At 47.0% G+C, this 27,515-nt stretch overlaps 1 protein-coding gene across 1 annotated transcript in view; it reads right to left on the bottom strand.

Moving 5' to 3' along the window:
• NEGR1 (neuronal growth regulator 1) overlaps positions 1-27,515 on the bottom strand; it is a 188,515-nt gene that overhangs the window by 107,180 nt on the left and 53,820 nt on the right. Inside the window, exon 2 of the mRNA XM_085231420.1 lies at positions 922-1,154. Coding sequence (XP_085087546.1) covers positions 922-1,154 — 233 coding nt within the window. The remainder of the gene's footprint in view (positions 1-921; positions 1,155-27,515) is intronic.

Here is a 27,515-nt window from a genome sequence, read left to right on the forward strand (position 1 = left end):
AACCAAAACAATAACTGATGCTGTCACTGCTTCTTCCCTTCGGCTCCCCAGCCCAGCTGTGTGCCAATGCCCCCCGGCCCCCAGGAGCAGCACACACACAGCTCTGCACACTCAGGAGTCTCTGGGGAGCTCTGTGGGGACCACACAGCGATGGCGTTCTGGTGGCACTGAGATTTTTCATGCAACAAACGCCCTCAGAGCCAACAAAGTCCAGCTGACACACACACAGCACCCTTAACTCCAGAGGTCCGGCAGTTAAGAATAATTAGCCAGAGAAGCATTGGGTACCCATCATTTGTATGTGTGCCATATGGATTAATAGAGATTGCCATTTCAATTCCTCTGTTTTATATTCATTGCTTTATCACTCATAAAAATGCAAAAGAAAATGTTAATGATGATTACACCAAAGACTAATAAATTAAAGCCTTAGGTTATACTTTGCATTTCTGAAGATATAAATGCAATCGCTTAATAATTATGCATATTTTAACTATTGAGTTATTATTTCTCTATATTCCTGCAGTTAGCCTAATTAATTTTAAGCTCCTGTTTATATGTTTTATAAATGCAATTAATTTCCAACTATTTTCTTAGCCCCTCGTGCGAGGGCATTAACTATCATGCAGACAATCAGAACGAAGGATTGGAACAACACAATCAATATTACCTCCATGCGTAAAGCTGGCAGCCCAGCTCGAAACAGAAAACCGCCTCGTGAAAATAAATGGACTTTTCTAATTAACGACAGGCAGTACTTCCATGAGGAAGCTGTGGGATGAATGAGATGAAAGCTACGGATTGGTACAGCAAGATCAGCCTCCCTTTGTCTTTACTTCTTTAGTTTGGTGTTTGTTATTGAACTGTGCTGTTTTTACAGTACATCCCCAGCAACAATTTGCAATTAGCTTAAACGCGTACCTTGCACAGTTAGGTGCACCTGCATCGTTCTGGGAGTGTGCTGGGTTTGCACAGAACAGGTGTAGGGACCGTCATCTGTCACGTCCACGTCCTGGATCTGCAGGCTGTACTCTCTCCTGTTTGCTGTTGCGATGGAAACTCGAGGGTCCACCGACCACTTGTCACTGCCAGCAAAAATAATGCTCGAGCGGTTCAGCCACGCGCCTTTGGAAGCTCCATCTTCCAAGTAACACCTGGGGGGGGAAAGGGAAGCCGTAGGTGTGAAAACTCAGACTTCCTGAATACAATTAACCTGCCATTGATTTTTAGATTGAAAACAGCTGCGACGTCTTAGCGAACCTCAAGACATATGGAGCATTTGTTAATTCGCAAACCGTTGTAAAACCAAGAGCACATGAAAACAGAGCACAGCTCCACAAAATATATTTAGAACATTAGTGGCTCGGTACTGACACAAGTAGGTGTGATTTGTTTACAGTGCCTTACCTGGGGTTTTGTGCAATAACCACTGCTAAGAACAGTTACTACCAAGGCGGAGTCTCTCTGATCAGGGGTGGTGATACCAGCACCCTACAACCACACGCACCCCAGATAGATTCCTCTCTTTCTAAATTACAGTTCGTGAATATTCCTCCATAAGGACTTTTTTTTCCCAGCGAGTACAAAGTGCAGCCAGACACTGAAAATACACCTGCCTGAGGAGTGAGGCAGCACTCCTGCCCAATACACCGGGTTCCGAACACAGCACTGGAGCTGCAGGCGGCATGCACTGGTGCAGGTACTGCCAGCTGCCCAAAAGCAATCAGCTGGAAAACACAGAGAATGAGGTGTGCTGGGAAACCTCATCTGCAGTCTGCTCTACCATCTCCAGAATCAAAAACCAGTTGGAGTTTTAAAGGTCAGTATTAATTGAAAATCTTTTCTGTAGGTATGCAACCAAGAAAACCCACCAACCCAACAGCTGGGTGTAATGGCAGCATAACCTTCCACCAAGGCAATTAGGCACTGCTGTTGTCAGTATTTTGTGCTCCGCATTAGAAAATGTTTGTAATTTTCTCCAAATAGATCATACCATCTACCGTCTCACATCGCTCACCTGCACACCTGGGTGAGCAGAAATGCTCTTTCAGGGATGCCCCTGAATGTCACTGACCAGTCCCGAGGGCAGCGCCGCGCTCAGGCAGCTCCTTTGGCTTTGTGCAGGAAGGAGTCACTGAAGAATTGTGGCAGGAGGTATCAGCACTTGACCTGAGCACAACCACTGAGCCCAAGGATGCAGGAAGGAAAGCTCACAGCATCCCCTGGGCGTGGGGCTGAGGTGCCCTGCTGCGAGCTGTGGCAGTGCAGTGACATGGAGCCCAACAGCTTCGGGCTCTTCTGTTTGAAATTAGGGATCCCAGGGACAGGTGGGAGAGCAAGGGACAAGAAGGGCACCGATGGCTATTCCTCAGCCCCATGCACGTTGTGGCTGTTGCTTAGCCACTGCTTGGACAGTGCCACTATCAGAGAATCACAGAATTACTGAGGTTGGAGAAGCCCTCTCAAAACCCCGACTCCACCCCAGCCCACCCCCCCACACCCACTGCCCACATCCCTCCACAACACATCCCCATGGTTCTGGAACACCCCAGGGATGGTGACCCCCCCCCTGGAAAGCCTGTGTTGGTGCCGAGTTCTCTTAGGGAAAAGAAATTTCCCCTAACATCCAGCCTGAGATGCTGGCATACAACCTATGTTCCATGTGGCAGCAACAAGAGATCAGTGAAAGTCTTCTAAACTAGAGATGCATTCCTGACCTTCAGCCAGAAGGATGACTTCTGTGAGCAGCAACTGAAATCCTGAAGGAGCAGCAGGTGAGAGAGAAAACACAACAGTGAGAAGAAAACTAGTGAACGCCAGCACAGCATGGCTGTATGATGTACAAAGATGCTTCACACAGGAAGAAAAACACACACAAGCACAGCTCCTGGCCACGGAAATGTTGCTCTTAAGAAGAGGACAGGAGAGAGGAGATGAGACGTGAGCAGAAGAGAACAGTGACAGCTCAGGTAGGGAACACAAGGCTGGGAGGGGCGGCTCAAAACCTAGATGAGATCTGCTCCCCATTTTCCATCCAGGCGACATCAAACATACAGAGAAGGCAGAGCAGAAAAGGGAGACGGCAGCAGAGAGAGCTGGAATGGTCTGAGAGCAAAAAGCCGCAAATCCAGCAGCGTGGGGGGTTTGGTGGAGGAAAAAAAGAGAAAGAGAAACCACTTTGTGGCTGGAAAATAATAACTGTATTATCTGTATTTAAGGAAATGAGGAAAGCGAATCAGGCAAATTTTAGGCTAACCACTAGCAGCACAATAGAACTTAAGGCTTTAAAATGACTTTAAAAGTTTAAGGAACATAATTCAAAGTGCAATAGACTAATGGGACATTTTTATTTGATAAAGAGGTTTTTCACATGAAGGAAATCCAACAGAAGGAGATAATGCGGTAAATCTCTTTGATAAAGCATTTAAATAGTGCAACTATGGAAACTGTTAGGTAGGACAAAATGGTGATTTAGGAGCTTACGCATTTGGCGGCATTGTTTAATGGAAAAAGTGACATTCGCATTAGAAATAAGAAACCAGAAGCGTCGGGCTGAAATTCTTCACAAATGATCACAAAAATAACGATTCAGTCATTTAATTAAGGGTCTCATCGTGGAATCTGAATAGACAGGCAGCTCAGATGGAAGCCGTGTGCGATGTGCAGGACGCACGAGTGGGGGTGGCAGAGGGAAGTGTCCTTCTGAGGGCGGAGGGCTCCGCGGAAGGCTGTGAATCCCAGCAGGGATCTGAGGGATCCGGATGTGCTCATAGTGCCAGGAGCAGCTCTGTGCCAAACGGATCGCAGTGAGCAGCAGGCCGGGGGAAGCTGAGGAGCTCGGGTGCTCCCTGGAACCTCTGCAGCGTGTTTCTGCAGCTGCTGGGAGCATCACTTCTACGTCAGTGCTCCTGGAGGGATGGCTCCACATTGCTCCCTCACTGTGCATGTACGTACAGCCACAAATGTGCCTGAATGTGTGACATCCCCCCCCTCAGAGGGCAGCCCCCCCAGCTGTGGGAGCTGTGTGCCCTGCCTTGAAGGGCTGCAGGCCCTGATGGTTGTGGTGCTGATGAAGACGACAGTGGGATTCCAATCTGGTCCAACAGCCTTCTAAAACTTTCCTCTGTGTAGTACTGATTAACAAAAAGAACACTGTACACAATTGCTGTGTGAAACATGAAAGCCAAGGAACAGACAGAGCTCATTTTCAGCTGTTGAGGAACATTTTCACATTTGAAGAAAAAATCCCTCAAAGGAATCTCTACAAATGCATTGAGCAGGTCAGGTGTGCAAGCACCCCGGGTCCAACCAGAGATGGGATTCAAACTGTGTTATTTGGGAACAGGTTCTTCCTTGTACAATCCTTCAGTGCCCAAAGCAACACCTTCTCTATGTCACAACCCACTTGAATTCCCTCGCTGTGCAAGAAGTGATTTGAACATGATGCAGAATGTGGCTGAAACCATTTGCAGAGGATATCCTTTACATTACATAGCCTGGAACACGCGCCGTGTGTGAAGGATGAAGCGTGTATTGACTCCATGGAAGAAGCAGTCCAGTGATTCACCTCAGAAATGGTTTCTAATGCAACCAACTGCACCTCTTTCTGTGCACCACTCACTTCTTCCTCAAATGCACACACAGCTGGTAGGCAGCAGGGCTGCACATCCCCACACACAGAGCAGGCATTGCTGCAGAGCTGCTGCCCTGCATGCACAGCCTACAGCCAACCAGAACCACCAAGCTGAGCTGACAATTTGGGTTTGCACTGTGGAATATTTGCCCTTGAGTCTTGTGAGCCTTTCAGAGAAGTGCAGGTGCTCATGATCACAGAATGGCCCAAGTTGGAAGGGACCTCAAGGATCATGAAGATCCAACCCCCCCTGCCACATGCAGGGCCACCAACCTCCACATTTATCACCAGCCCAGGCTGCCCAGGGCCCCATCCAACCTGGCCTTGAACACTTCCAGGGATGGACGGGGATCCACAGCCTCTCTGGGCAGCTGTTCCAGCACCTCACCACTCTCATAGGAAAGAACTTCCCCCTGACATCCAACCTACATCTTCCATCCCTCAACTTAAAACCATTTCCCTTGTCCTGCTGTTATCAACCCTTTCAAAGAGTTCGAAGAGTGCTCAGCGAACCTGAGAATGCTGTGATGAGTTTGAGCAGAGCTTGCTCTCACATGCAGCTGCCCCACGGCTGTGCCCCACTGCCCAGCACCCTCCTGCCCCCTCCTCTGTGCTCAGCACTCTGCAGTGCCATTCATCAATCCGTGCACAGCACTGACTATTCCTGTAAGTTAATACGAGTGCTGTAGCACAACTAAGGAAAATGCCACAATCCTTAAGCAAAGGAGCTCTTTGCTCTTTTTGCCTTTGCGTTGCTTGGAGAAGGACTGATTAATTTATAGCTGCACTCAGAAGATATTTCTCCTATTTTTATACTTAGAAGATTGGATAAAACCTACTCATTTTTTAACTAATGATTGTAATCAGGAGTTCTCTACTCAGGAAGCACAAGAACTAGATTTTAATGCTAGCTGTCACATGGATGAAAGTATTTTACTACTTTAGTATTTTTCTAATCATTATTAATGGGGTCGATCTTCTGTAATTTGTAAGTATGGAGAAGCACACTCTCACCCCGATTGCTCAAGGTTTTTCATTCTATGTTGTGACGCCTCCCCCTTCCCCAGCTCTCAAGCCACATTTCCCAGTAATTAAAGCCCAGAGCCATTCATCTGCATGCACACAGCTCTTCCTGATGCTCCGTTGGGACTGCACACAAACCCCCATCTCGGTGTGCTGGACACCAGCTTGTCTCCAGCAGTCTCAAATACACGCTCTGAGGGCTGCATCTGGATAGCACTTGTCAGTACTTAAAAATTACAAAACAATCTTCATTAAATTAAGACCGAAAGCTACCATTATCCTCAGCTCTTGTGCAATTACTGACTTGACCTGAATTGCAAAGCTGCAGGGATAAGTGCATTAAATACCGGCTCATACATCTGGAGCTGAATTCAACCCGCGCAGCCCTTTCAGATGTCACCACATCACACGTCAGTGTGTCACCACGTCACCGCCCGCCCCCAGTGCCCCCACACAGGGCTCCCCCCAACCCCTCAGTCCCAGGGCCTGGGCAGCAGAAGGATCAGTGCAGGGACAGTGCCGGGGGGCACCGCTGAGATGCTCCTTCGCAGAGCCCAGCCCCCAGCAGTGAGGAACACTCAGGATCACAGCAGGCCCCACCTTGGTGTAGGCTGCCTCTCTGAAACCAGCAGCCCTGCTGTGAACACTTCTATGCCAATTACCAGAAGCCCTGGAATCCTGCCTGAAGCCCCTGAAGAGGAAGAAGAACTTGGCTTGGAGAGCCCTCATGGCTGGGTGTAGGCAGAGCTGTGGGTGCTGAAAGAGTAGAGCTAAACCTCCCCCTGGAGCGCCCTGCAGTGGGAGAGCTGCCCCATGGCAGAGTAGGGGGGCACTGATTGATGCATCTCCTGTGAAATTGGTTTAGAACTGAGCTATAGGTGCTTTGGATTCAAGGAAAACCTTTACAAAAAACAGCGTTGCCAAAATTCCTCTGCTTTAAAAAGAGATTGGCTTTGAGCTGAGTAACACAGAGGAGGGGAGTGGGTCGGGGTTCAGCTAGGAGATCAGCAGAAGGTGAGATTGGTGCAGCTGAGCTGCAGACCTGGGAATGGCGCAGAGACGTGCTGAGAGCTTCTGCAGAGCCTCCATCCATGAGCTGCTGAGCGGCTGCTCTGGATTCTCCATGGGCTGCTCTGAGGAACATCTCAACATCTGCCTGGTGGAGTAACTTCTGAACAGACAGCTCAGGTGGACTGAATTGGGCTCAGTGAACCTTATGGATCCCTTCCAACTCGGGATATTCTATAATTCTGTGATTACAGGCACTCTTTTCCCAGTTTGGTTGTGATCAGACCCCCCCGTATCTCCTTCAGCTTTGCAGATCTTACAGAGCAGTCTCGGAACCACCCAGGTCCCTCTGCTGTCCCCAGGTCTTTGTCGTGTTCATACAGGAGATTAACAACAAGAAATACCAATAGCATTTTAGTCACAGAATCATAGAATCCTGAGAGTTGGAAAGGACTTCTAAATCTAAATCCTAGCAAGGTTAGTATTTTTTTCCTCAAAATGTCAACATTCAGTCCTTAGGAAATACGCAGATGTGAACACAGCCTGCAGAGGGAGCCTGCTGTGCCATGGATGGGCAAAGACGCAAAGAGATGCTCAGGAAACGTTGGGGGTCTGGCAGCCAGGAGCTGTGCAGGGCAGGAGCTGTACGGGAGCTCAGCAGTGCTGGGGTTGGGATCCCACCTCAGGGCCCCGTCCTGCAGCAGCAAAGCAGACCCAGTGGCAGCAAATAGCATCCCATTGTACGGGCAGTGCCTCGGAGTTGCCTCTAAAAGTGTTTTCTGCTTAACAACACCAGCAGCACTCGGCTGGGGTGCACTCGGCTGCTCTGTATGAGTGCTCCTTCCTGCACAGCTCACCCTGCATGCTGAGCTGCCTGCCCCCTGCTGCCTCGCAGCAAGCAGGAAATCCATTGCAAATGTATGTGCTACGTGTCTGCAGCAGCACTGGGTGAGCCAGGAATAAAGCAAAGCTGAGCTAATGGATGGAGACTTCAGACTTCACCTTCTTCTCTCTACAACCAGCAGCTCCCAGCAAACATTCATGAACTTCGCAGCATTTTACTTCAAGACCCTGCAGACACGCAAGCACTGCTTTGGTTACCCATGCTGCTCAGGCCTGGCCCCCTCTGCCAGGTGACCATATCACCACCACATCACCGTGTCCCACACCCACAGAACCACAGAATGGGGTTGGAAGGGACCTCAGGGAGCACCATGTTCCAACCCCCTGCCAACCACCAGCGGAAGTCCTGGCTCAGGCTGCCCAGAGCCCCATCCCACCCGGCCCTGAGCTCCTGCAGGGATGGGGCACCCGCACCTCTCTGAGCAGCCTGCTCTCAGGGCAGAGATGGATCAGCCTCTGCATATGAAGACTTTGATGGAAAACCAGTAGAGAATCAGTGCTGTACAGCACGGTGCGACTTGTTTAACTTGGTTTTTTTTCTGTGAAAATATTTTAATTCTACTTTCAAAATATTTTCCCAAACACGGGTCAGAACATTTGCATTAATTTAAGCAGACACTGTTCTAATTCTGTGCTCATCTCTATCTGCATCACGGAAGTGATCTTAGGACAAAAAGGGCGGTTAATTAATTATTAATTAAATGACTAATGAAGGATTAATTAAAGGATTAAATGAAATCCCTTTGGACTGTAGGACACGAAGGGTGATCTCAGGATGGCAGCAATGTGCTCTGCAGTGCCACCAAGGCTGCACTCTCAGCCCACACTGCCATCGGGTTCCCCTGCCGGCCCATCCCCACACACAGCCGGCAGGCAGAGCGCAGGGAGTTGGGCAAAGCCTCTCCTTCTGCCCCAGCCCGCATTGCCCGATGGTTTCAGCGACAAAGCTGCAGCACGCCCTGCACACCCTGCCCTGCCCACAGCAGGACAGGCTGCCGGTGACAGCCCAGCTCAGCGGTGTTATTTGGTACTCCCAGCAGTGCCCACTGCTGCCACCTCCGCTATCGATTGATTAACTCCTTTTGTGACAAAGGAAAAACAACTCCTGTAAATGACACAGAAAAGTTCTACCACGCGGAACAGTCAGCAAACCAGTAGCTGTATGGCTTTGTCTTCATTGTTTTGTGCTGTTCCTTATGGCAGAGGAGTGTAAGAAGCGGGGAGCCCCGCTGTTGGTGTGGAGCAGCGGGTGCCTCTACAGTGGCCCCTGAGCTGGGGCACACTGCTCTTTGTAGGAGAAATTTCTCCTAACGCCCAACCAGAACATGATGCTGTGAAACAGATAACATGACTGGACTGCTGCCCTGCCAGCTGATATCTGAACGTCCAGCTTTTACGTTCCACATCTCTCTCTTGGATAAGCGATTTTTCACTTTAGACTTAATAAAAACCAACATTCACACTGAGTGAAAGCAAGCCGGATTTTAGGATTTTCTTATAATAACATCTACTGTACAGATAAACAGGGCACACAAGACAGGAGGTAATCGTGTACCATGTTGTGTGCCTCATCAGATCAATGCTGGCCCAGGGCTCCTTCCAGCAGCCCTGCAGGACGGGTCTCTCCAGGGTGGTTTAAGTAAAATAATAGAGTTAATGACAGAAGCAAAGCTACCTGGAGAGGTGCAATTCATCTCGGAGTGCTTCGTGCCATTATCTTAAAAACATACAGTGTAGTAATCACTTGAAGTAGTGATAACACATAATTGTATGCTTCTCATAAATTACAGGTGAATGGGAGTTTCAGCTAATGAGTGCCAAATAGCGGCTCAGGAACTGCAGTGATTACAGAAGATGTGGTGATGAATGCATTTATTATTGGGGTACTGCGAATCTTTTTATAGCAGAGACGGAAGTTGGGAAACAAGTAGCCAGCACAGTGTGCATGCATGGCCTCACCGCTGTCACACTGATGCTGCAGAGCTGCTCACAGCACACGGGAGCAAAGCAAACGTCCACATCCCTGGGTGGTTTGTGTGCTCTGTGCAGAAAATGTGTCCTCAGCTCCTCAGCACAGCACTGATTCTGGACACCGGCCCTCGTGAAAATGCAGCGCTCACAGACACCCTCTGCTATGTTGGGAAAGGGCAACGAGCAGAAGAGTCCATTCCACCAGTTCCACTTCAGTGGAAGTACCTGAGAAATTATTTTCATCCCACCGCAAAAGGAAACTAAAGTTTAAAATCTCAGAGGCTCCTATAAAATAGAATTTTTCACCCAAACTAATAACCAAGTAATTCATGTGACTGCTATCAGGGCCGGTACATGGTTCCATCTGTGCTTCCCTCTCAGAACATTTAGTCTGCTGATATACTGCTGTTTAGAATCTTAGTAAATAAAAATCAGGGAAATCCAATTGTGCTGCAACCCTGTGCTGTAAAGGAGCTCTCTGGAGGGGAGGATGAGCTCTGTGCTCAGAGGAGGGAGGTGAGGCTGGTAAGGCTCATGCATTCCAGTGCCCCAGAGAACCCCAAGCTCAGGTGGGCTCAGGTGTGTTTGAATTCTCATCTCTTACAAGATATATCCCATATCTTCTTCCCTATCGTTCACATTTAAAATTTAAACAAATCATTTGTCTTCTACGATAATGAATAAGATTCAGAAAAGTGTGTGCTTTTAGCATGGCAAATTATAGCAAAAAAAGGCTTTGAAGTCGCTGGAAGATAATAAATCTGAACAAATTATAGTTTCACCTAATGCTTGGCCTTCTAGCTTTGCCTTCTAGCTTTTATGGAAGAAAAACCTGGGTAATCCAAAACTCTGTTTCCCTGTCTTTAACTTAGTGGCCATGCTGCGGCCACCATGCAGCCACGATGTGGCAATGAAGTGCAAACATGGCAGCTTTCTTTCTATGCTCCTGGTTGACCTCAGCATGGCCAAGACCTCACCCCAACCTATGACAGCACGGACAATTGTCCAGGCAATATCTGATGCCTGCCTGATGTCCCTGCGCAGAATCAGGCCCTTGGGCTGACACTTATCGTGCAGCGTAGCCATGGCTCGGGTTAGGCAGTGATCCCACAGGTCATGAAAAGCCACAGAAATTAAATGCACTCATTTGGGATGCTAAAAAAGGCATTTCTCGCTACAGGTCTTCTTTTCTGGAGAAATAAACAACTGACTAGAGTACACAGAAGAAGGATGCACAAACTCTCCCCAAAGCCATCCAGCGATCCGGTGAGTACCTACGTGCAAATATTTGTGTAAGTCCTGAGAAATCCTTTGTGTCATTTGAATCTGTTTGGAGATGACTGCAGCTTGCACGAGTGCTCCCAGGCAAAGTTTGATGCAACCTGACAACATTTGCATAACCTTTGTGTAGGAATGAAATGTTCTTGCGTAGTTTCCTTTAGCACATTACCCATAAACAGGCTTTTAAGTAATAACTAGTGGGAATTCCTTTTTTCTTTTCACTTTATTTTTTCCCTTTGAAAAAATATCCAGCCGTCTTATTCATGTTCAAAATATGTTAGCTGATATTTTACTTGTAAAAGAGGCGGAATGACAGAACCACGTTGTTTGAAAGCTAACTATTTCACATCTCCAGTGTCACGGAACAAATAGACTTTTCAAAACTGAATCAATTATTGATAAACTCTATATGTGGTATATTAAAATGTAGAGTGTATTAACAGGTGAGGTAACACACTACAAAGCATTCACGGTGCATTAAAAATCATATTTCTATAGAACAGCTGCAAACAAATCTCTGTATGTTTTGACATTAAATGAGCCTTAATGCATGGTTTTGACTCGTAAAATCAGCGTTGGTCAGAGAACAGCTGTGCATGCACTTGCTTTATAAACAGTCGAAGAACTAGAATTAGAAGTATTACCAACCACACTGGGCACATCCCCGTCCCGCCGGCACAGGTGGCACCAAAAATCACCCAGTGAACAACCAGACCGGTCAGTGGAATTTTGCCCTTCTCCACCCCAAGCAATTGGGTTTTGCACCGCACAGCACAAAACACAGCATAGAACACTGCACGACCACCCAGTGTACGTATCCAGATCGTTATGTACACCTGCGCACATATCGAACGATAACCGAATTGGTAACCGCATCGCTCTATATGTGCATTGCTGCACGGTCATTATATAAAAACAGTGATTCCGGCACCTTCTCAGGAGGCTAAATTGAAGTTATAACCAGTCATGGCCAAGCCCAAACACAGCAGGACAACATGCTGCACATGGCGGGAGGCAACTACTGAGCAGCATGAGGAGTCCCCACAGAAAGCAGTGCTCCACCCAGCCGTGCCAGCTGTGCCAGTTATGCAGCCGTGCCAGTTATGCAGCCGTGCCAGTAATGCAGCCGTGCCAGCTGTGCAGCCAGATGCCGTGTTCCTGCAGTGGCTGCCCAGCCAGCCAACCCAATTCTGGTCTCTCTCCCTTGGTCTTCAAGTGTCCCAGAGTAGAAATGGGAACACTTCACTGGAAAGAGCTATGCAGCAGCCCTATCTTGTTTGAAATTCATCCCACACATGAACCTACACATGTATTTATGAATGTTTATTTAAATTAATGGATTAAATATGTTTTGTTCTTTAACTCCCTGAGCCCAACAAGAACCGTTGAGCAGAGAGGGAAGGAGGAATGGCAGTGGGTGATGGCCCCACGGAGCCTGGCAGCCTTCCAGCATGAAGAACAACCATGTGGTTTTTGATTAAGTATATCTGGAAGGAACTGAACTGAATTCAGACTTCTGGGAAGAAGAAAAAAAAAAACAACAACACCCAAACAAGCAGAAAACCTGACTGTGTTGTGGGCAGGAATAATTGAAAGTCCATGTGGGACCTCACCATGACATTTGTGAAGCCTGACTTCATTAAAAACAGCTACATTGCCTCTGATTGCTAATCCACCTTCCCTGCTCCTGCCCAGACAAACACAGGGAACGCCGCTCGCCAGAACGGCTCCAGCTGCCCGCCCACTCCGTGCCATTTTTAGCTTCCTGGGCTTCCTTTATCTGCTGTGTTATTAATGCAGCAGCCACCTCACGTACCATAAAAGTGCTCAGAGAGGTGCGGAGCGATGAGCAGCACTGCCCTCAGGTGTGCTCCAAGTCGGAGCTCTAACATCACCCCGCACAGCAGCTCCTCCTCCAGGGGAGCCCTCGGCTGCTCGGCCTCGGCAAGTGCTGGCTGGGACCAGAGAGTTCACCCCAATAAAAGCAACCTCCCAGATATATCTTCATAGGAGAATTAGGGTCAAAGACCTTTCTCTAGCAATTCATCGAGGAAGCAGGGAAAAAAGGCTGATCCCCACAGGCGGTATCACAGCTGTATGTGGTGCTGCTGGTACTGCTGCAGGCTGCAAGAGGAACCAGCTGCATGGGCTTAAGGATGTGCTGCAGCAATGGGAGGAACGCGGTCAGCCTGGGGTGGTGAGCTGGGATGGCTGCAGGATGTTGGCTCTACATCTTCTCAGTATTGTTTAAAATACACATTTGCACCACAAATAGCACGGCTCAGATGAGGTTATTAATCTTTGAGAGCAACAAATATCTGAGATTAATCAACTGGTTTCTCATAAATACTATCTGCAATTCCGGCATAACAAAGGAAAACACTTTCTAAAGAACACACTTAGGCATTAACCTCTTTTTTGCACAGTCACATCCTCAGCATAAGGTGTTAAAGTATTGCTTTTTTTCTTTTTTTTTTTCCAACAACTAGGCAAACATCAATAATTTAGTCTGATCTATAACACAGGAAAGGTAATTAACAGGAATTTGCTGACCCATTAAGAATGTATGAACAGAGGCTGTCTCAGGGCTGGGCACAGGACAAATCCAAAGCCAGGCCATCCCTGCACCCAGCTCACAGCTCCTGCTGTGCGAGACCCCGAGGTACCTCCATGCAAACCCCATGTTTGCTTGTTTGTTTATTTGTTTGCCTACAAGGAACAGAAAACACCAAGAAATGGACCAAACCCATCCCTTACTGCAAGAAATGCTATTTATTTTCATTAACTGTATAAATTTTAATGACAGATGGTATTTTTCAGATACCAACACCATTATTCCTCTCACTGCTGTGAGGTAGATGTATCTTCAATATGTTCTACTTTTTCTTATAGTGATACATCTTACATGAATCCTACTATCAAAGAGATTGCCATCTGCAAATGGCCGAGCTCGCTTGACTTCTCCAACCACCAGATGAGCAATGCCACTGCCCCAGAGCCTGGCCCCATCACAGGGAGGGCTTTCTAAGCAAACTCATGAAGGACTGGAAGACACTCCAGGCACGAAACTCAGAATATTGACAGAATCATCAAATTTCAGAAGCTGCTGTGTTCTGCCCCTGAGTTGGATGAGGCGTGAGGTGATGGAGAGCTGGCTGTGCTGCTGCAGGAGCTGGTGGGCATGGAGCAGCACCGAAGCCCCCAGGTGACACCCAGGGCCACATCCTGTCGCGCTGATGGGCACCGACACAGCGACAATGAGCTCAGATAAGTCGTGGGAATAAAAGTGATGGGTCTGATCACAGAGACCGCTGTTTGTGGCTCCGAGGGATGGAACCACCCGCCAAGGGAGCAGGGAAGGGGAACCTCACAGCTTTTAAAAGTAAGCATGCTTGGCCTTTGCTTCTTGTTTTTGTTAATAGAAGACAGAGAATTTACCTACATAATTGCACATAAATTACATATTTGCAGACCATTGTGAAACATAATGACCCAGCTTTCAACTGTTACACATACTCAGCTCCAATTAACTGCAGTGAAACTCTGTGTTTATACCCAGGGAAGAGTGAGACTTAATTATTTCCAGTATTTTTAATACAAATTTTGTTTGTGTGTATAGAAACACGTTTATGGCTATCCGTGTATGGGGGGATAATGGAGGGCTGACTTTGTGCACGGCCACAGATGCCTGATTGCATGTTTATCTATAATGGGCATTTCAGTGGAATGACCCGATAATTTTGCTGGCCAGACTTATTCCAATACTGCATGTTAATTGCTAGAGCGAGCTGAAAATAGATCTTAAATAGGATGTAGGTGGTTAGCCCCAGGGGAAAGAGGAATGAAATATGTCGTGTGTGATGCTGGCTATGGTCAGAAAAAGCGAAGCAGCAGCAAAGTTACAGACAGGTGGGAGCAGGGGGGGAGAGCAGCTTCACTTACAAAGGGAACTGCAGCCAAATCATGCCCACAGCCATGCACTGAGCCCCACACACGGTGCAGGCGTAGCCATACCACTGTGCACTGCTCTGTGGGCACTGAGGCAGCTGCCAACCAAGCTACACACAACAGTAATGCTCATCACATGGGCATTTTTAACCTAAAAGTGTTCTTCACAGGTGAGAACTGCGACTAAAGCCCCCACAGCCCTGGGCAGAAAGCAGCCCTGCAGCCCTTCAGAACTCCTTCACTGGTATCCCAAGGTTCCAGCAGTAACCTTGTCATAGTTGTGTTTGCATCTGTTGTCCAGAAATTTAATTTTTACGGTACTTCAGTCATGTGTCAACATATCAAAAATTTCTGTAATATTTATCCTCCTGCTCTGGATAACCTTGTCAATCTTAATTATAGCTTAGGGTAGGCAAACAAAATTGGCTGCGTGGCTCCAGATGAGCTGTGCCATTGTTCAACGTGCTGCTGTAATACATTCCATACTTTTAATGCACCAAAGCATTTTAACTGCTGTTGCACACTGTGCACGCAGTCATTTGAGCTCTCAACAACATTTATTTATTTAGATTCCAACCTATAAAACATAAAATAATACATTTCCAAGACTCTAGGTGCCCTTGACAAATAATTAAAAAGGCAATTCAACAATTTCTCAAATACCACTGGCACATCAAAAACTTTTCTCTGCATAAAATTGTACAAATGTCAAACTTCCTTACCTAAAATGTCACAAAACTTTATTTCCTCCTGTCACCGTTCCCACTAAGATTGCAGTCTTGCCTGCCTGCCTCTCAGATTAAAAGCCCTTTCAAGCCAAAGGGAGCGATGGATTCTCCCCTCCCAGGGCAGCTGCACAGTACCCTGCCAGACCCACCTCAGCTCACCACGCAGCAGTTCCCATACAGATCCTGCCCTGCTGGCTACTCACACTGGGCAGCTCCCTGGCCCCAGAGGTGCTGCTGTGGGAAGGCCAGAGGCAGAGCACAGAGTTCTGCTGGGCCAAGCAAGCTCTCCTTGGTGTGGGCATCTGCCTGGAGCACATAGAAGGCAGAGCAAGCAAATGTCTCCTGAGGAAGAAGACCTGGTTGTTGAAATGTCCTTCTGATCTCATGTGATGCCTCTGGATTCCTCCACGATATCCAAGGATGACATCAGGACACATCAGGGCATAGCATGACCTGTGGGTAAAGCCACGTTAGCTCACACTGAGACACACTTCCATCGCTTTCTCTTCTCTGTCAGGACTCAAAGATCAGCAGAGGAAAAGGGAAAACAAAGAAAACAACCACAACCTCTCAAATTGCTTTTGCTGTATTGTATTATGCTCGCTCACATCCAACCTGCACTCCTTACTGCTGTGGAACTGCAACTCTATGAACTCAAAGCAAATATTCCCAGCAAGTGCAAAAATCCCAGCAATCCTTCATCAGCAGCACTGAATGACCAGTGACAGGGAATGATGCGAATAACACCTTGCAGGAGTTAGAAGCTATCTCCATCATTTCCACTACGGCCATTTATCAGAAAAAACAAACACAAAGGAATGGAATGGAGCAGTGTAGAGTGGAGTAGAACAGAAAAGAACAGAACAGATCCAAAAAGGAGGAGATTTAAACAAACCAGAGAAGCCATTTCCAAATGTACAGTAGCATTTTATAGTGCTTAACCGCTATCTACATTTTGAGTGCTTTTTTCCATGACATTTAGAATCCATAATTATTACTCAAATTACGCGCTCCGCAGTGCCGCACAGGAGCACGCCAAGGATCCTCCCGTAACCCTGCGTAGATGAGAGCAGCCCTGGGGCTGAGGGCAGTGCCCACATCCCCTGCACTCCTGTGTTAACAGCATCCAGCCCACAAAGAAAGATAGGATGCACACATTCCTCTTACTTTAAGACTCGATTCCTCAGGGAAGGGTTTTATATAAATCATATTTTTATAGCGTAGACTGAAAAGTGTGGCTAGAGCGCTTTCATCCAATTTCTGTAAAATGTCTTGAATGAGCAAGAAGTACCTAGCCCTGAATATAGACTTCTGAGAGAAATTAGGAAAAAAAATGATGTCTTAGTTATAGCTTCCCTAAGGCTGCTTCAAGTGGAGAAATATGGACTTACTTAGCAAATTATCACAGTTGAATTTTACATATACTGTGATACTAGCGATTATTAATGGTTTGCTCAGAGGCCAGGCTATTTCTCCCCTTCTAAATTCAAAGATGTGATAGAACAAAAAAAAAAAAAAAAAAAAAAAAAAAAAGCACATCTCATCAACAGTTAACCTTTTCCCATATGGATAAAAAAATGAATGAATCACTGTGCATGTGAATTCTTAGCTTCCGTCGTGAAGCCTTTGCTTCAAATAAATGAGCAAAAAAAGGCATCACCAAAGTCAGAAATGAAGTTCCAACCTCAGCAGGACCTCTGCTGTGTCCCTGTGGCTGGTACTGGCTGCACTGCCACTCTCAGTGGAAGAAATACGTATATATATTTACTGTTTTGACCAAAGTTTGGCTTAAGCACCAAACCTCACGTTCTACTGAAAGCGTCAAAATATTTTCAAGGAATGGAAGTGATAAAATATTTTAGTTCCGAAGGAAAGTATGTTGGTGCCATCGTGCTTATAGATGGCAAACCAGTGCTTAGGGGAACAGAAATTCACAAGATATTGACTACAATTTGCCAAGAAACCAGGATCAAGGGGTTCCAAAGGCGTTTAAGACCTTAGAGGTTCACAAAGCTGTGAAATTCATGGGGAATTTGCATTGGTATCAACTCAGTTTTTTTATTGCTGGCTTTTTCCCTCTGGCATGTACAAAGAATGTTTTTGAAAGCAGAGTCCTTAAATTAGAAATTGCTTTAAAAATGCTGCTAAGATTCAAGAAAGATCCCCAAAGGATTCATTCTGAAGCTATTTCATACATGATAATTACACAACGCGAGCTCGGTCTCACTGCTGTATTTCGTTAGGGTGGCTAATTGCAGCAGCTCGGCCCGGACACCGCTGGTGAAGGTAACACCCGCAGTGCCCTGGCCATGGGCAGACCCCATGCCAGGGGGGCCTGACTTCCAGCCAGGAGCACTGGAAGACCTCATGCTCCCAAGCAAAGAGGCAGCAGCCATCAGTGTCACCCCTGAGCTCATTCCCTTCCCGGTTTCCTTCTGCATGTGTTACCAGACAGCCAATATCCCAAGAGAATATGTACAGAGGAAGATTGAACTGAGGGCGATACATCCCAAAGCACTGGCCAAAGGTGGAGAAGAGCTTTCTCCATAACAGCTCATCTCTGCAAGCAGGAGTAGAGGCAGCACCCTGGTATGGCAGTGCTCTCACACTGAGCTCTCATCACCTCCATTCTGGATGGACACGGATGAGCCACCAGGGACGGAGCACAGTGGGTTTGGGACTGCCTGGGGCTTGTTTGCCCCCGGTTGAGCAATACTCCATCAGCCCTCAGGCTGGCAGTGCTGGCTTCACAACACAGAGCTGCTCTGCTCTGCCTCGTGCAGTATTGATTCTCAGAACAAGCTCTGTAAACATCAATATTTTTGTGCTTCAAGTTGACAAAACACAGCACAGTGAAATGTGCCCCGCTGGCTGCACATGCCCGGTCAGAATGGAGAGCAATGGGGCATGTTTAATGGGAAAGGATGGGAACAGTTGGGAAGGGTGCGGAAAGGAGAACAGGGCAAGGAGGGGGGATCAAGTGCCAGAGGGGAAAGGCAAGCAGAGAGCTCCAGCATGGGGAGGGGTCATGGGGGGCAGCAGGGCTGAAGAGATTAAGATATTTCTGGTTTTGTGGTTGTTTTAACTAGCTCCTGCCTGAGCGCATGCACTGATCTCTATAAAGAACATCTCTGTTCTTGCATAATTGAGGCATGCTACAAAATGCGGGGCCGCTCATCCTGGGCCCCATCCCCACTGCCAACCCCACTTCTTCCCCAGTGCTCACTTCATTGTTTATGAGCTACACATGGAGTGCCTTAACAGCTCCTACACAAAAACACAGCAGCCTTCCTGGGTGAGCTGCACAAAGCTCATTTTTAGAAGAAAACATATTTCCAGTAGGCAACCAGGTGTACCACTATTATTTCTGCCATTAATTATGCCATTTATTAATTTTAACCGTTTTCCCCTTACCACACACAGATTTGAAATAAAATATGCAAACACATTCAGTGTCTACGAAAGGGTACGTTCAGCTGTGAGCAGAGATTTCCATTTTCCTAATGCTATCTGGCACTTGCCTCTGTCCAGTCACATTAGCCGCTAAACGATTCCAGCTCTATCAGCCCATAAAAATGTGCCAAACCAAATAGGAATTTATAATTCTGAGTAAATAAATCCTACACATAATGTCCCCCAAGAGCTCTGAATATGTGATAGAAGCAGGTTATGCACTTGGATGCTCGTACTCACAGCACCACAACCAAAAACGTGATCCATGTTCCACGGGAAGAAAAAACAGCTTTTCAGGTAAATTCTTGACAAGACATAACCTTAATCGCCGCCTCTTCTTCCTGAGCTACAGATGATTTTGACAGAGAAAAACTGAGGACATTTCAGACACATTATGCATTTTGACATTAAGTAACTAGCAATTAGGCAAAGTACATAATTGCATCTTAATGCACCGGAGGAGAAAATAACAAAAAAGTCTGGGGAAAAGCTTTATAAAAGTGGGGGTTTGATGAGAGGTAAGAGAAAAAACAAAACAAAATCCGGAAGGAAAAATAACAGCAACAAAAAGCAGAGGCAGGACGGCTCCTCCCGCGGGCACAGCCACACCAACAGCTGAGCAATACGTCCCCCAGCACCAAGACTTTAAGCACCTGTACACGATATTAAATGGCAGTGATCAGTTTCATTCTAAATAAAACTGTCAATTGAAGTGAATTCTCGCCAGTGGTGCGCTCATATTTCTTTGCTCAGTCTTAGGAGTGAATCCCTCTGACCTGAGCGCTGTGACATAAACTAACACCTCTCAGCAAGCGGTGCCACAAAGCTATTAAAGACTTTAAGCTATCAAATACGCACTCGAGGTTAAAGCACATATTTACTGGAACGTTTTATTAGCAAGGCGAGCCAGACGTCTCCATACTGAGTTTCTAATGAGCAGCTTTCCAGGCAGCATTTCCTGGGTTACCGGGAATGGCACGGAGTGATGCACAACTGGACCCACTGGACCAAAGCGCGGTGCTAAGGTGTGTGAAATGCTCCGTTCCCAGCAGGAACACAGGCACTGCTTGCTTGTTAAATATGACAATTACTGAGCTGTCACCCATCAGTGTTAACACAAAGTCTGACCACACCGACTTTGCTGCTTTAACAGAGCAATGCATTCCAATACCCGAGCAGCGAGCCCACGTCTCCGTGCACATCAGCACCCTGGCATCATTCATTGGTCTGCCTGTGGGGCAGCCGGACTGAGAGTGGGGCTGCTCACAGAGATGCTGGAGCAATTTGCCACTTGAGGGATGTATTAAAACAACTCAATCCTGCTCTGCTACTACCAAAAAAAGACAGAGAGGCCCTGGAATGTCCAGAGAGGGGCAGCGATGCTGCAAGGGGTCTGGAGCACAGAGCTGTGGGGAGAGGCTGAGAGACCTGCTGTGTTCATCTGGGGCAGAGGAGGCTCAAGGGAGACCTCGTGGCTCCTCACGGCTTCTGGCAGGAGGTTGGGGTGAGGGCTGAGCCTTGTCTGGCAGTGCTGCCCTTGGCACTGCAGCCCCTGCCTTTCTGCTGTAGTCACGTTAAGCAAATATCCTTCACTCCACTTTAATATTCAGATCAGGTGAACATTGGGCACAACAATAAAATTATATTAGTATTCATAGATCTTGGAAAAGCCCCAGTTCTTTAAGAAGGAATATCAAGCTACAGAGAGGCAAACAACATTCCAAGCCATCAAGCTGCAAAGACAGCCACTGACTGCTCCCATGCACCTCCTGAACTCCTCAGCAGCAGGTGAAGTCAGCCAGACTTGCTCAACACCACTGACCTAAAACACAGCAAATAACTGAAAATATCTCCACAAATTTTTTCCTTCAATGAGAACTACACAACCTCAACTTCTTCAAACCTGAAAATCCAAGTCCTTTCACAGACGCTGCCATAGCCTCACTGCTATAAATACAGAAATGACAGCCATGGAGGTATGTGGAATTCAGGCAGTCAGGATTCTGATCTCTCTTTTTTGGTTTAACGAATTCCTTTCTGCAAAAACGGAATGCCTAATTTCCAAGTATCAAACTACAGAAAAGAAGGAAAAGGCTAGCTAACAAAATTAGCTTAAAATGATACATCCATCACTAAGCAGGAAGGCCAAGGTCAAAAAGAACTCCGTGTTTAGCAGTTTTGAGGAGAACAGAACGCACTCAGAGGCAGGACACAGCTGGAATTGCACAACAATACAATTCACATCATTGCTGCTGCCAACACTCATTTGCTACTAAACACCTTATTACAGGACCAGAGAATGTTAAGGATGTAATAGCATTCTCACTCCTTCAGAATGGAAGAACTTTCTGACATCAATACAAATGGAAACCACTCATGACTCGGCACTGACTGGGGTCAGGCAACGATAAGGGGGTGGCCCTGGGAAGAGGTGGGGGTTGGTACAGCCAGGGGGATGGCAGCACCCCCACACTGTGCCCCAGGCTGCCCGTTTGGTGCAGACACACGCTGGCATCTCTTCTCTAATGGCTAGCATAATTATTCCATGTCAGAAAAGACACTAAATTGAATGTCCATTTAGAGCACCGATCAAATTGATGCCACTGTTGGAATTAAATTATTTCCTGCATTGCAACCTAAGGCAATTCATGTGTCTAACACAGCACTGGTACTCGTTTATATGCTCGTGTAATCAGAAGTGACAACGGAGTGAGGCTGCTTTAAAACAGGACTGCCCTGGGATGGCTCCTCCTGCATGTGGTGCACCCAGGCAGTGCAGGGTAAACCCTCACAGCACAGCAACCTGCTGGGACAAGTGAGAAAGAAAGGAATCATAGAATCAAAGAATTCCTCAGGTTGGAAAAGACCTTAAAGACCATCAAGTCCAACTGCAACCTAATCAAGCTACCCTAACTCTATCAACCCTCTGCTAAGTCACGGCCCTGAGGAATTCACAGTCACAGTCATAGCATTGGAAGGGACGTACGGAGCTCATCGAGTCCAACCCCCGCTAAAGCAGGATCCTACAAGTTGCAGGAAATGAAGGAGCTGCCACTACAGCTGTTATCTGAACTCCCCACCAGCACAGGACCCAGTGCAGGAGCTGTGCAGCAGAGCCAGCAATGCACCATGCAGTGGGGTGGAAGGAAAGAAGATGCTGAGACGGGGCCGAGGGGTTCAGGACCTCTGCAGTGCTACCCGGGGTGTGTGGCTGCTTACTGAGATGCAAACCATGGTAACATTCCTAATTGTAACGTGGATAAGGACAACACGTTATAAATGCTTTTAAAGAAATATATTAATGAATGTCATATACAAAGTGAAATTTAATTATAACTGTAAAGAAATAAGCCTTTGAGGATAAAGCGAATTAACCAAAAGGTTTTGTAGTGAATTGGTATAATGCACGCACTGAGACTGAAATAGATTTTAAAGGTACTTTAGCTTTTCTTCTTTGTATGGACGTGCAGCAATACATGCAACTAACTTTTTAATTGGCTCTGATCACCAGGAAAAAATAGTTGCTGGCTTCGTCCGCTTGAAGATCTGTTTTGATTTCTGCATGTGTAAGCGCTTCTTCAGATGCTAACAGAATAATAGAAATCGGGTAGTAACACAAACACTGCCACGAGGTGAGGGAACCGAACCCACCTCCAGCAGCACAAGCACAGCTCCCACACACCCAGCCCCATGGAAACCTCCCTGCAGGCAGAGCCCACCGCTGCCCACTGGCTCCTGCAGAGCTCAGCGTGTGCCATGCACTCCTCTCTGCAGTTTGGTTTGCTTTGCTCAAGTTGAGCACCTTAAGTCCTCCAGCTTATTATTCCTGATGTTTTTGTCCTATCTCAACTTCTTTTCCAGGTTATCCGTGTTTCTTCTTACTTTTTATGAGCAGAGATAAGAATGTCATGGTAACAAAGTTGTTATGTATATTTGGATGGGCTACCAAGAAAAGGTGAGATCACACCGATAAAAGCACTCCTACCATTTGCTATCTGAAATGGATGTGTCAGGCTTTACTGAATCTGTCGTGAGAACGGGCCGATAGAATGTGATGACCTGAAAAAGCACCTGAGAGCACTTGAGGAAAGGTGTCTTTGCAAGGAGACGACTCCTGAAACCACGACAACAACAGAGATCCAGCGATGGAGATTTCCAAGCACATTTTGAGGTCTGCTACAATTAACAGCACAGAGCTCACCCAGTGATGGCGATGGCACAAGACAGGGAAAGGGGACAGGGCAGCCCTGGGAAGGGTGGAAGAAATGCAATGGGGAGCCCCAGGCTGCACGTGGGATGTGAGTGTAGGAACATGGCCCAGTACTGGGCTGACAGGTCTGGGATGGGAGACCCATTAGCAAACAGTACAGCACCTGGCAGACCTGGCCAGACCTGCCATGTTCTCTTCTTCAAATATATGCTTTAGGAGTAGAAAACTGTCAGACATATGGACCATCAGTCTCTGTCAGACATTTTCATCTTCAGAAAATATCTGCTGTAACTATCCCAGAACTGTTGCTTTTCTTAAACGATGCTGAACTACAAAGAAATTAACACCTCACATGGAGAGCTGCAGGCCAATAGCAGTCCCAAAATCTCCAGGGGCCTTGGGAGATTTTTGGTGCAATTCCTAGAGACCCAATTTAAAAAGCTTTTCTACAGAAAGACTGATGTGAAAGAAGTAAAGTTTGAGGATGGTCACACAAAGCTTTTAGAACTTTCCAAGGCGCCAATGCTATCCGTGGAAACCCAAAGGGCAGCACACGGCCTTCCTGCCCGTGTTGGTTTCCCAGCTCCTGCTTACAGATGGAGCAGTTGTGGATGCCCCCTCCTTGGAATCATTCAAGGCCAGGCTGGATGGGGCTGTGAGCAGCCTGGTTTAGAGGGAGGTGTCCCTGCCTACAGCAAAGGTTGGGACTGGATGATCTTAAAAGTCCCTTCCAACCCAAACCATTTTATGATTCCATTCTATGATTCAGTTGGTGGGTGGGCAGTTGCTTTTGGTGTCACCATTTTCACCAGTATTTCTTTCCCTAGCTGAAGATGCACATACTGGAGATCTCTCTGAAATCAGGCACTGTGTTATGCCACACAAACTGTATGCAAACATCTAAACCCCAAGTAAAGTACTGCTTCGGTATGTCTTGATCTCAAATTTGGAATGGAAGAAGTTGAAGTGCTTTTCTTCTCTGCCGTAGCAAAGCAAAACAAAGTGTTTCTGTATTGCCCAGAAGTGGTTGCAAAAATATGGTTCATGATTGCAAAAACCTGCACTAAACGTGAAGCTGGCAGGTCCATTAAGCAGCAGAGGAGAGGTGCAGAGCACAGTCCCCAGAGAAGGAGCAGCCTGGGGCAGAAGCACAAAGCATGGGGCTGCAGTGCCGGTGCCCTCATTGTGGATCTGACTGCTGCAGATGGCACCGGTGTACAGACAGCCCGTGGGCTCTGTTAATAGAGATTGGCTGCTTTTGCACCAATATAAGCAAGATCGGATTCAGGCTTTATCAGAATTTCCTGACAAATGTATTTATCCCTATTGAAACAGCTCCTGCTCTGGTGAAAAAGGCACCCAGAGGAAACCATGGTTACAGAAGTTGTCTTGTATGTTAAATAATGTAGCACAAAACCATCTCAAGTCTCTGATCTCATTAGGATCATGCTGTAACCAAGGATTAAAATAGAGATTAAGAGCAGTGCAGAAGGACACTCTGTCCCTCTGTGGGAGCAGGGCAAGGAAAGCATCTCCTATATTTTAAGTAGGAAAATCCTAAGCCTGGAAGTAGGAAAACATGGAGATGTGGCACACGGCTCAGCGGGCATGGTGGGGATAGGTTGGCTGTTGGACTTGATTAAATAAACCTTTTGTTTACAGCTGTCAATAGGAATTCATGCAGTTAACTCTTTGCTTGCAGAAGAGCTGAGATGCACACGTGCTGTGTCAGAGCAAACCGGCAAGCACAGAAGCAGGGCTGTGCACGGCCCAGAGCCAGCGGTTCTGCTGCATGCAGTACCTGCACAGAGCTGAGCTGGGACAGGGAGGGGAATGGAGAGCATCTGCAGATGCATGAGATGAGCAAAAGGAAAAAAAGTAAAAGAAGAAACGAGCTAAAAGGCACTTGAGTTGAAATAACGAATTGCAGCTCTCGGTGTCTCATTAACCTGACGGAAGTTTTCAGCCAAACTCACAATTACCGTTACGCACAAAGTTCATCAAGTGAAAGAAGCATCCAGAAATGTTGGCACCTCTCAGAAAATAGTCAAGGCTGAATGTCACTGTGCTGAAAGCCTTTCCTGGACACAGAGACCCAGCTGGGAGACGTGGGGGTTCCGCTCCTGCACCGCCCCAGCCAGCTGCCCGGGGTTGCAGAGCCGTGCAGGGAAGCACGGAGCCACTGGGGCTGCCTGTGATCTTCCTGCGGTATCTATCAGCTGTAAGAGTGCCCCTCCTCTCTCTGCACCGAACCGTCTGCAAGGTGCGCAGCACCTCCATGCTGGGATGCTTAATAGACTACAGCTGCTGCATGTGAAGGGTAACATCCAGTCCTTGCAGGAACCCTGATCTGAATTTCTTTGCCATCTGAAGCGATCAATTTCTGCTTAACAAATGGCATCCCTTGTACTCCTCATGACAGAGAGAGCTGTACTTTTGCCTATGTGCAGCTGCAGCTCCAGGCATCAGCACAGCGCTCAGCGGGCGCAGGGCAGCACAGAGATGGGAGGAGCTGCTCCAAAGCACACTGCACCACTGCACAGCACCATTGGGGGTGACAGCACGGGATTTAGGAGACCCAGGAAGGTAAAAGAGCTGCACCAAGGATGGTGAGCTGCCTGGAAGCATTCTGCTCAGAGGAAGGGGGAACGCAGCACGCTTCAGCCTGGAGAAGGTGTGCAGGAAACCACGTGTGGCAGCAGAAGTGAGGAGAGGTGAGCAGCTATTTGTTGTTCCTCGGAGCGCAGAAACAAAGGGCTGTCAGAAAAGAATTAGATAGTAGGTGCAAAACACACAAAAGAAAGTATTTTTCACATCGTATATAATTAAACTGTGGAACTCATTACCACGGGATGCTGGGGAAGCCAAACACACAAATGGATTCGAAAGGCAATTAGACAAATTAATGGAAGAGAAGTCCACCAAAGCCTGTTAAACACAAAGCCAAGGATGCACAACACAACGCTCTGCACCAGCCCTGCAGCATGCTGGCAGCAGCAAGGTACGATGGGCACAAGGTGATATGAAGAGGCACAGAAAAAGCCTCCACTGAGGCCCCATGGACCTAATGATTAATCACCCTTGTGCAGGTAATGACTGGAGCTACCAGCAATGGTGCATTTAGGGAGCACAGGGGCTGTTCCTGACTGGGGATGAACAGAACCGCCAGCTCTTACTGCAGCCTGCTAATGCAGGCTGAGCACACCACTAATTCATACTATGCTCGTGCGTCCTCACTGCCCAAAAAACTGCAGCTAGGGTCACTCTGCAAGATTTAAAACATCATACTGAATTGAAAAGTGTTTTTCTTGTAACTTAGAATCTAAACAGGAGGAAAATGACAGCGAGTATCAGCCCAGGTTACTGACACTGTTAGAGCAAGGGGAGGAGAGCTGAATGCAAACCATTCTGAATGGGAGCATCTCAAAACAAAAGGTGAAAAGGAGCAGCACAGGAGAAGAAAGGTTACAGTTCCAGCAGCTGTTAGCTGTATATTTTCTATTTAAACACACTGAATATTGAACCTTCTTAAGTTACAAATCCCAGCAGCAGGATATGACTGGAGAAATGTGCTAAGCTAAAGAGTTAAGATGTGACCCAAGCGATGTGTGCCTGCTCACCCGCACCCATGCAAACGTGTCACAGCAGATGGGCTTTGCTCCATTGGTGAGCTGTGGGCACTGCTCAGGTTTGTCACCTGCAGAGCTGAGGGACACAAATGCCACACACTGTTCTGGGCTTGTAGGAAAATGCAAAAGGCAGGAAGAAGCCCATCACTCCAGAATGTGTCAACGATTTCCATTAAGCACAACTTCATACTTCTGATTCGTTTGTTTTTTCCTTCTCACAGTGTTACACCTTTGATTTTCTAAACAGTCATACTGGTTCTATTTGCAAATGACTTCCAGAGCATAGAAATTTCAGACAGTTCTTTGCTAACACCACGTAATGCTGGTAGAAATAAATACGAGATGCCAACACTGTGCGCAGTGCAGGCAGCACCACCTCCATCCCAGGGCCACCGGGCTGCATTCATCACCAGTCAGTTACCACAGAGTAACACTGCAAGGCTTGCAAGGCTCAGAGTTAAGTAATTTCATTATAATAAAATAAATTGATTTGCTAAAGAGATTAACACATTGCCAGAACAACCACAGTTAGCTCTTTGGAAACGTTTAGCAAATACTGTACCAGCAAAAACCTGCCAACAAACAAGCAAATGTCCTATGCAAAAAGTATTCATTTGGTCCTCTTCCTGGAAAAAGAATAAAATGAAGATTTTTTACAAAAAAAAAAAAAAAAAAAGCAATGACTATTTTATATCTTGTAGTGACTGGAAAGGGTTTTCTGACAGCAC

This window comes from Meleagris gallopavo, chromosome 10, assembly GCF_905368555.1.
Source record: "Meleagris gallopavo chromosome 10, MGAL_WU_HG_1.1, whole genome shotgun sequence".
Taxonomy (NCBI): Eukaryota; Metazoa; Chordata; class Aves; order Galliformes; family Phasianidae; genus Meleagris; species Meleagris gallopavo.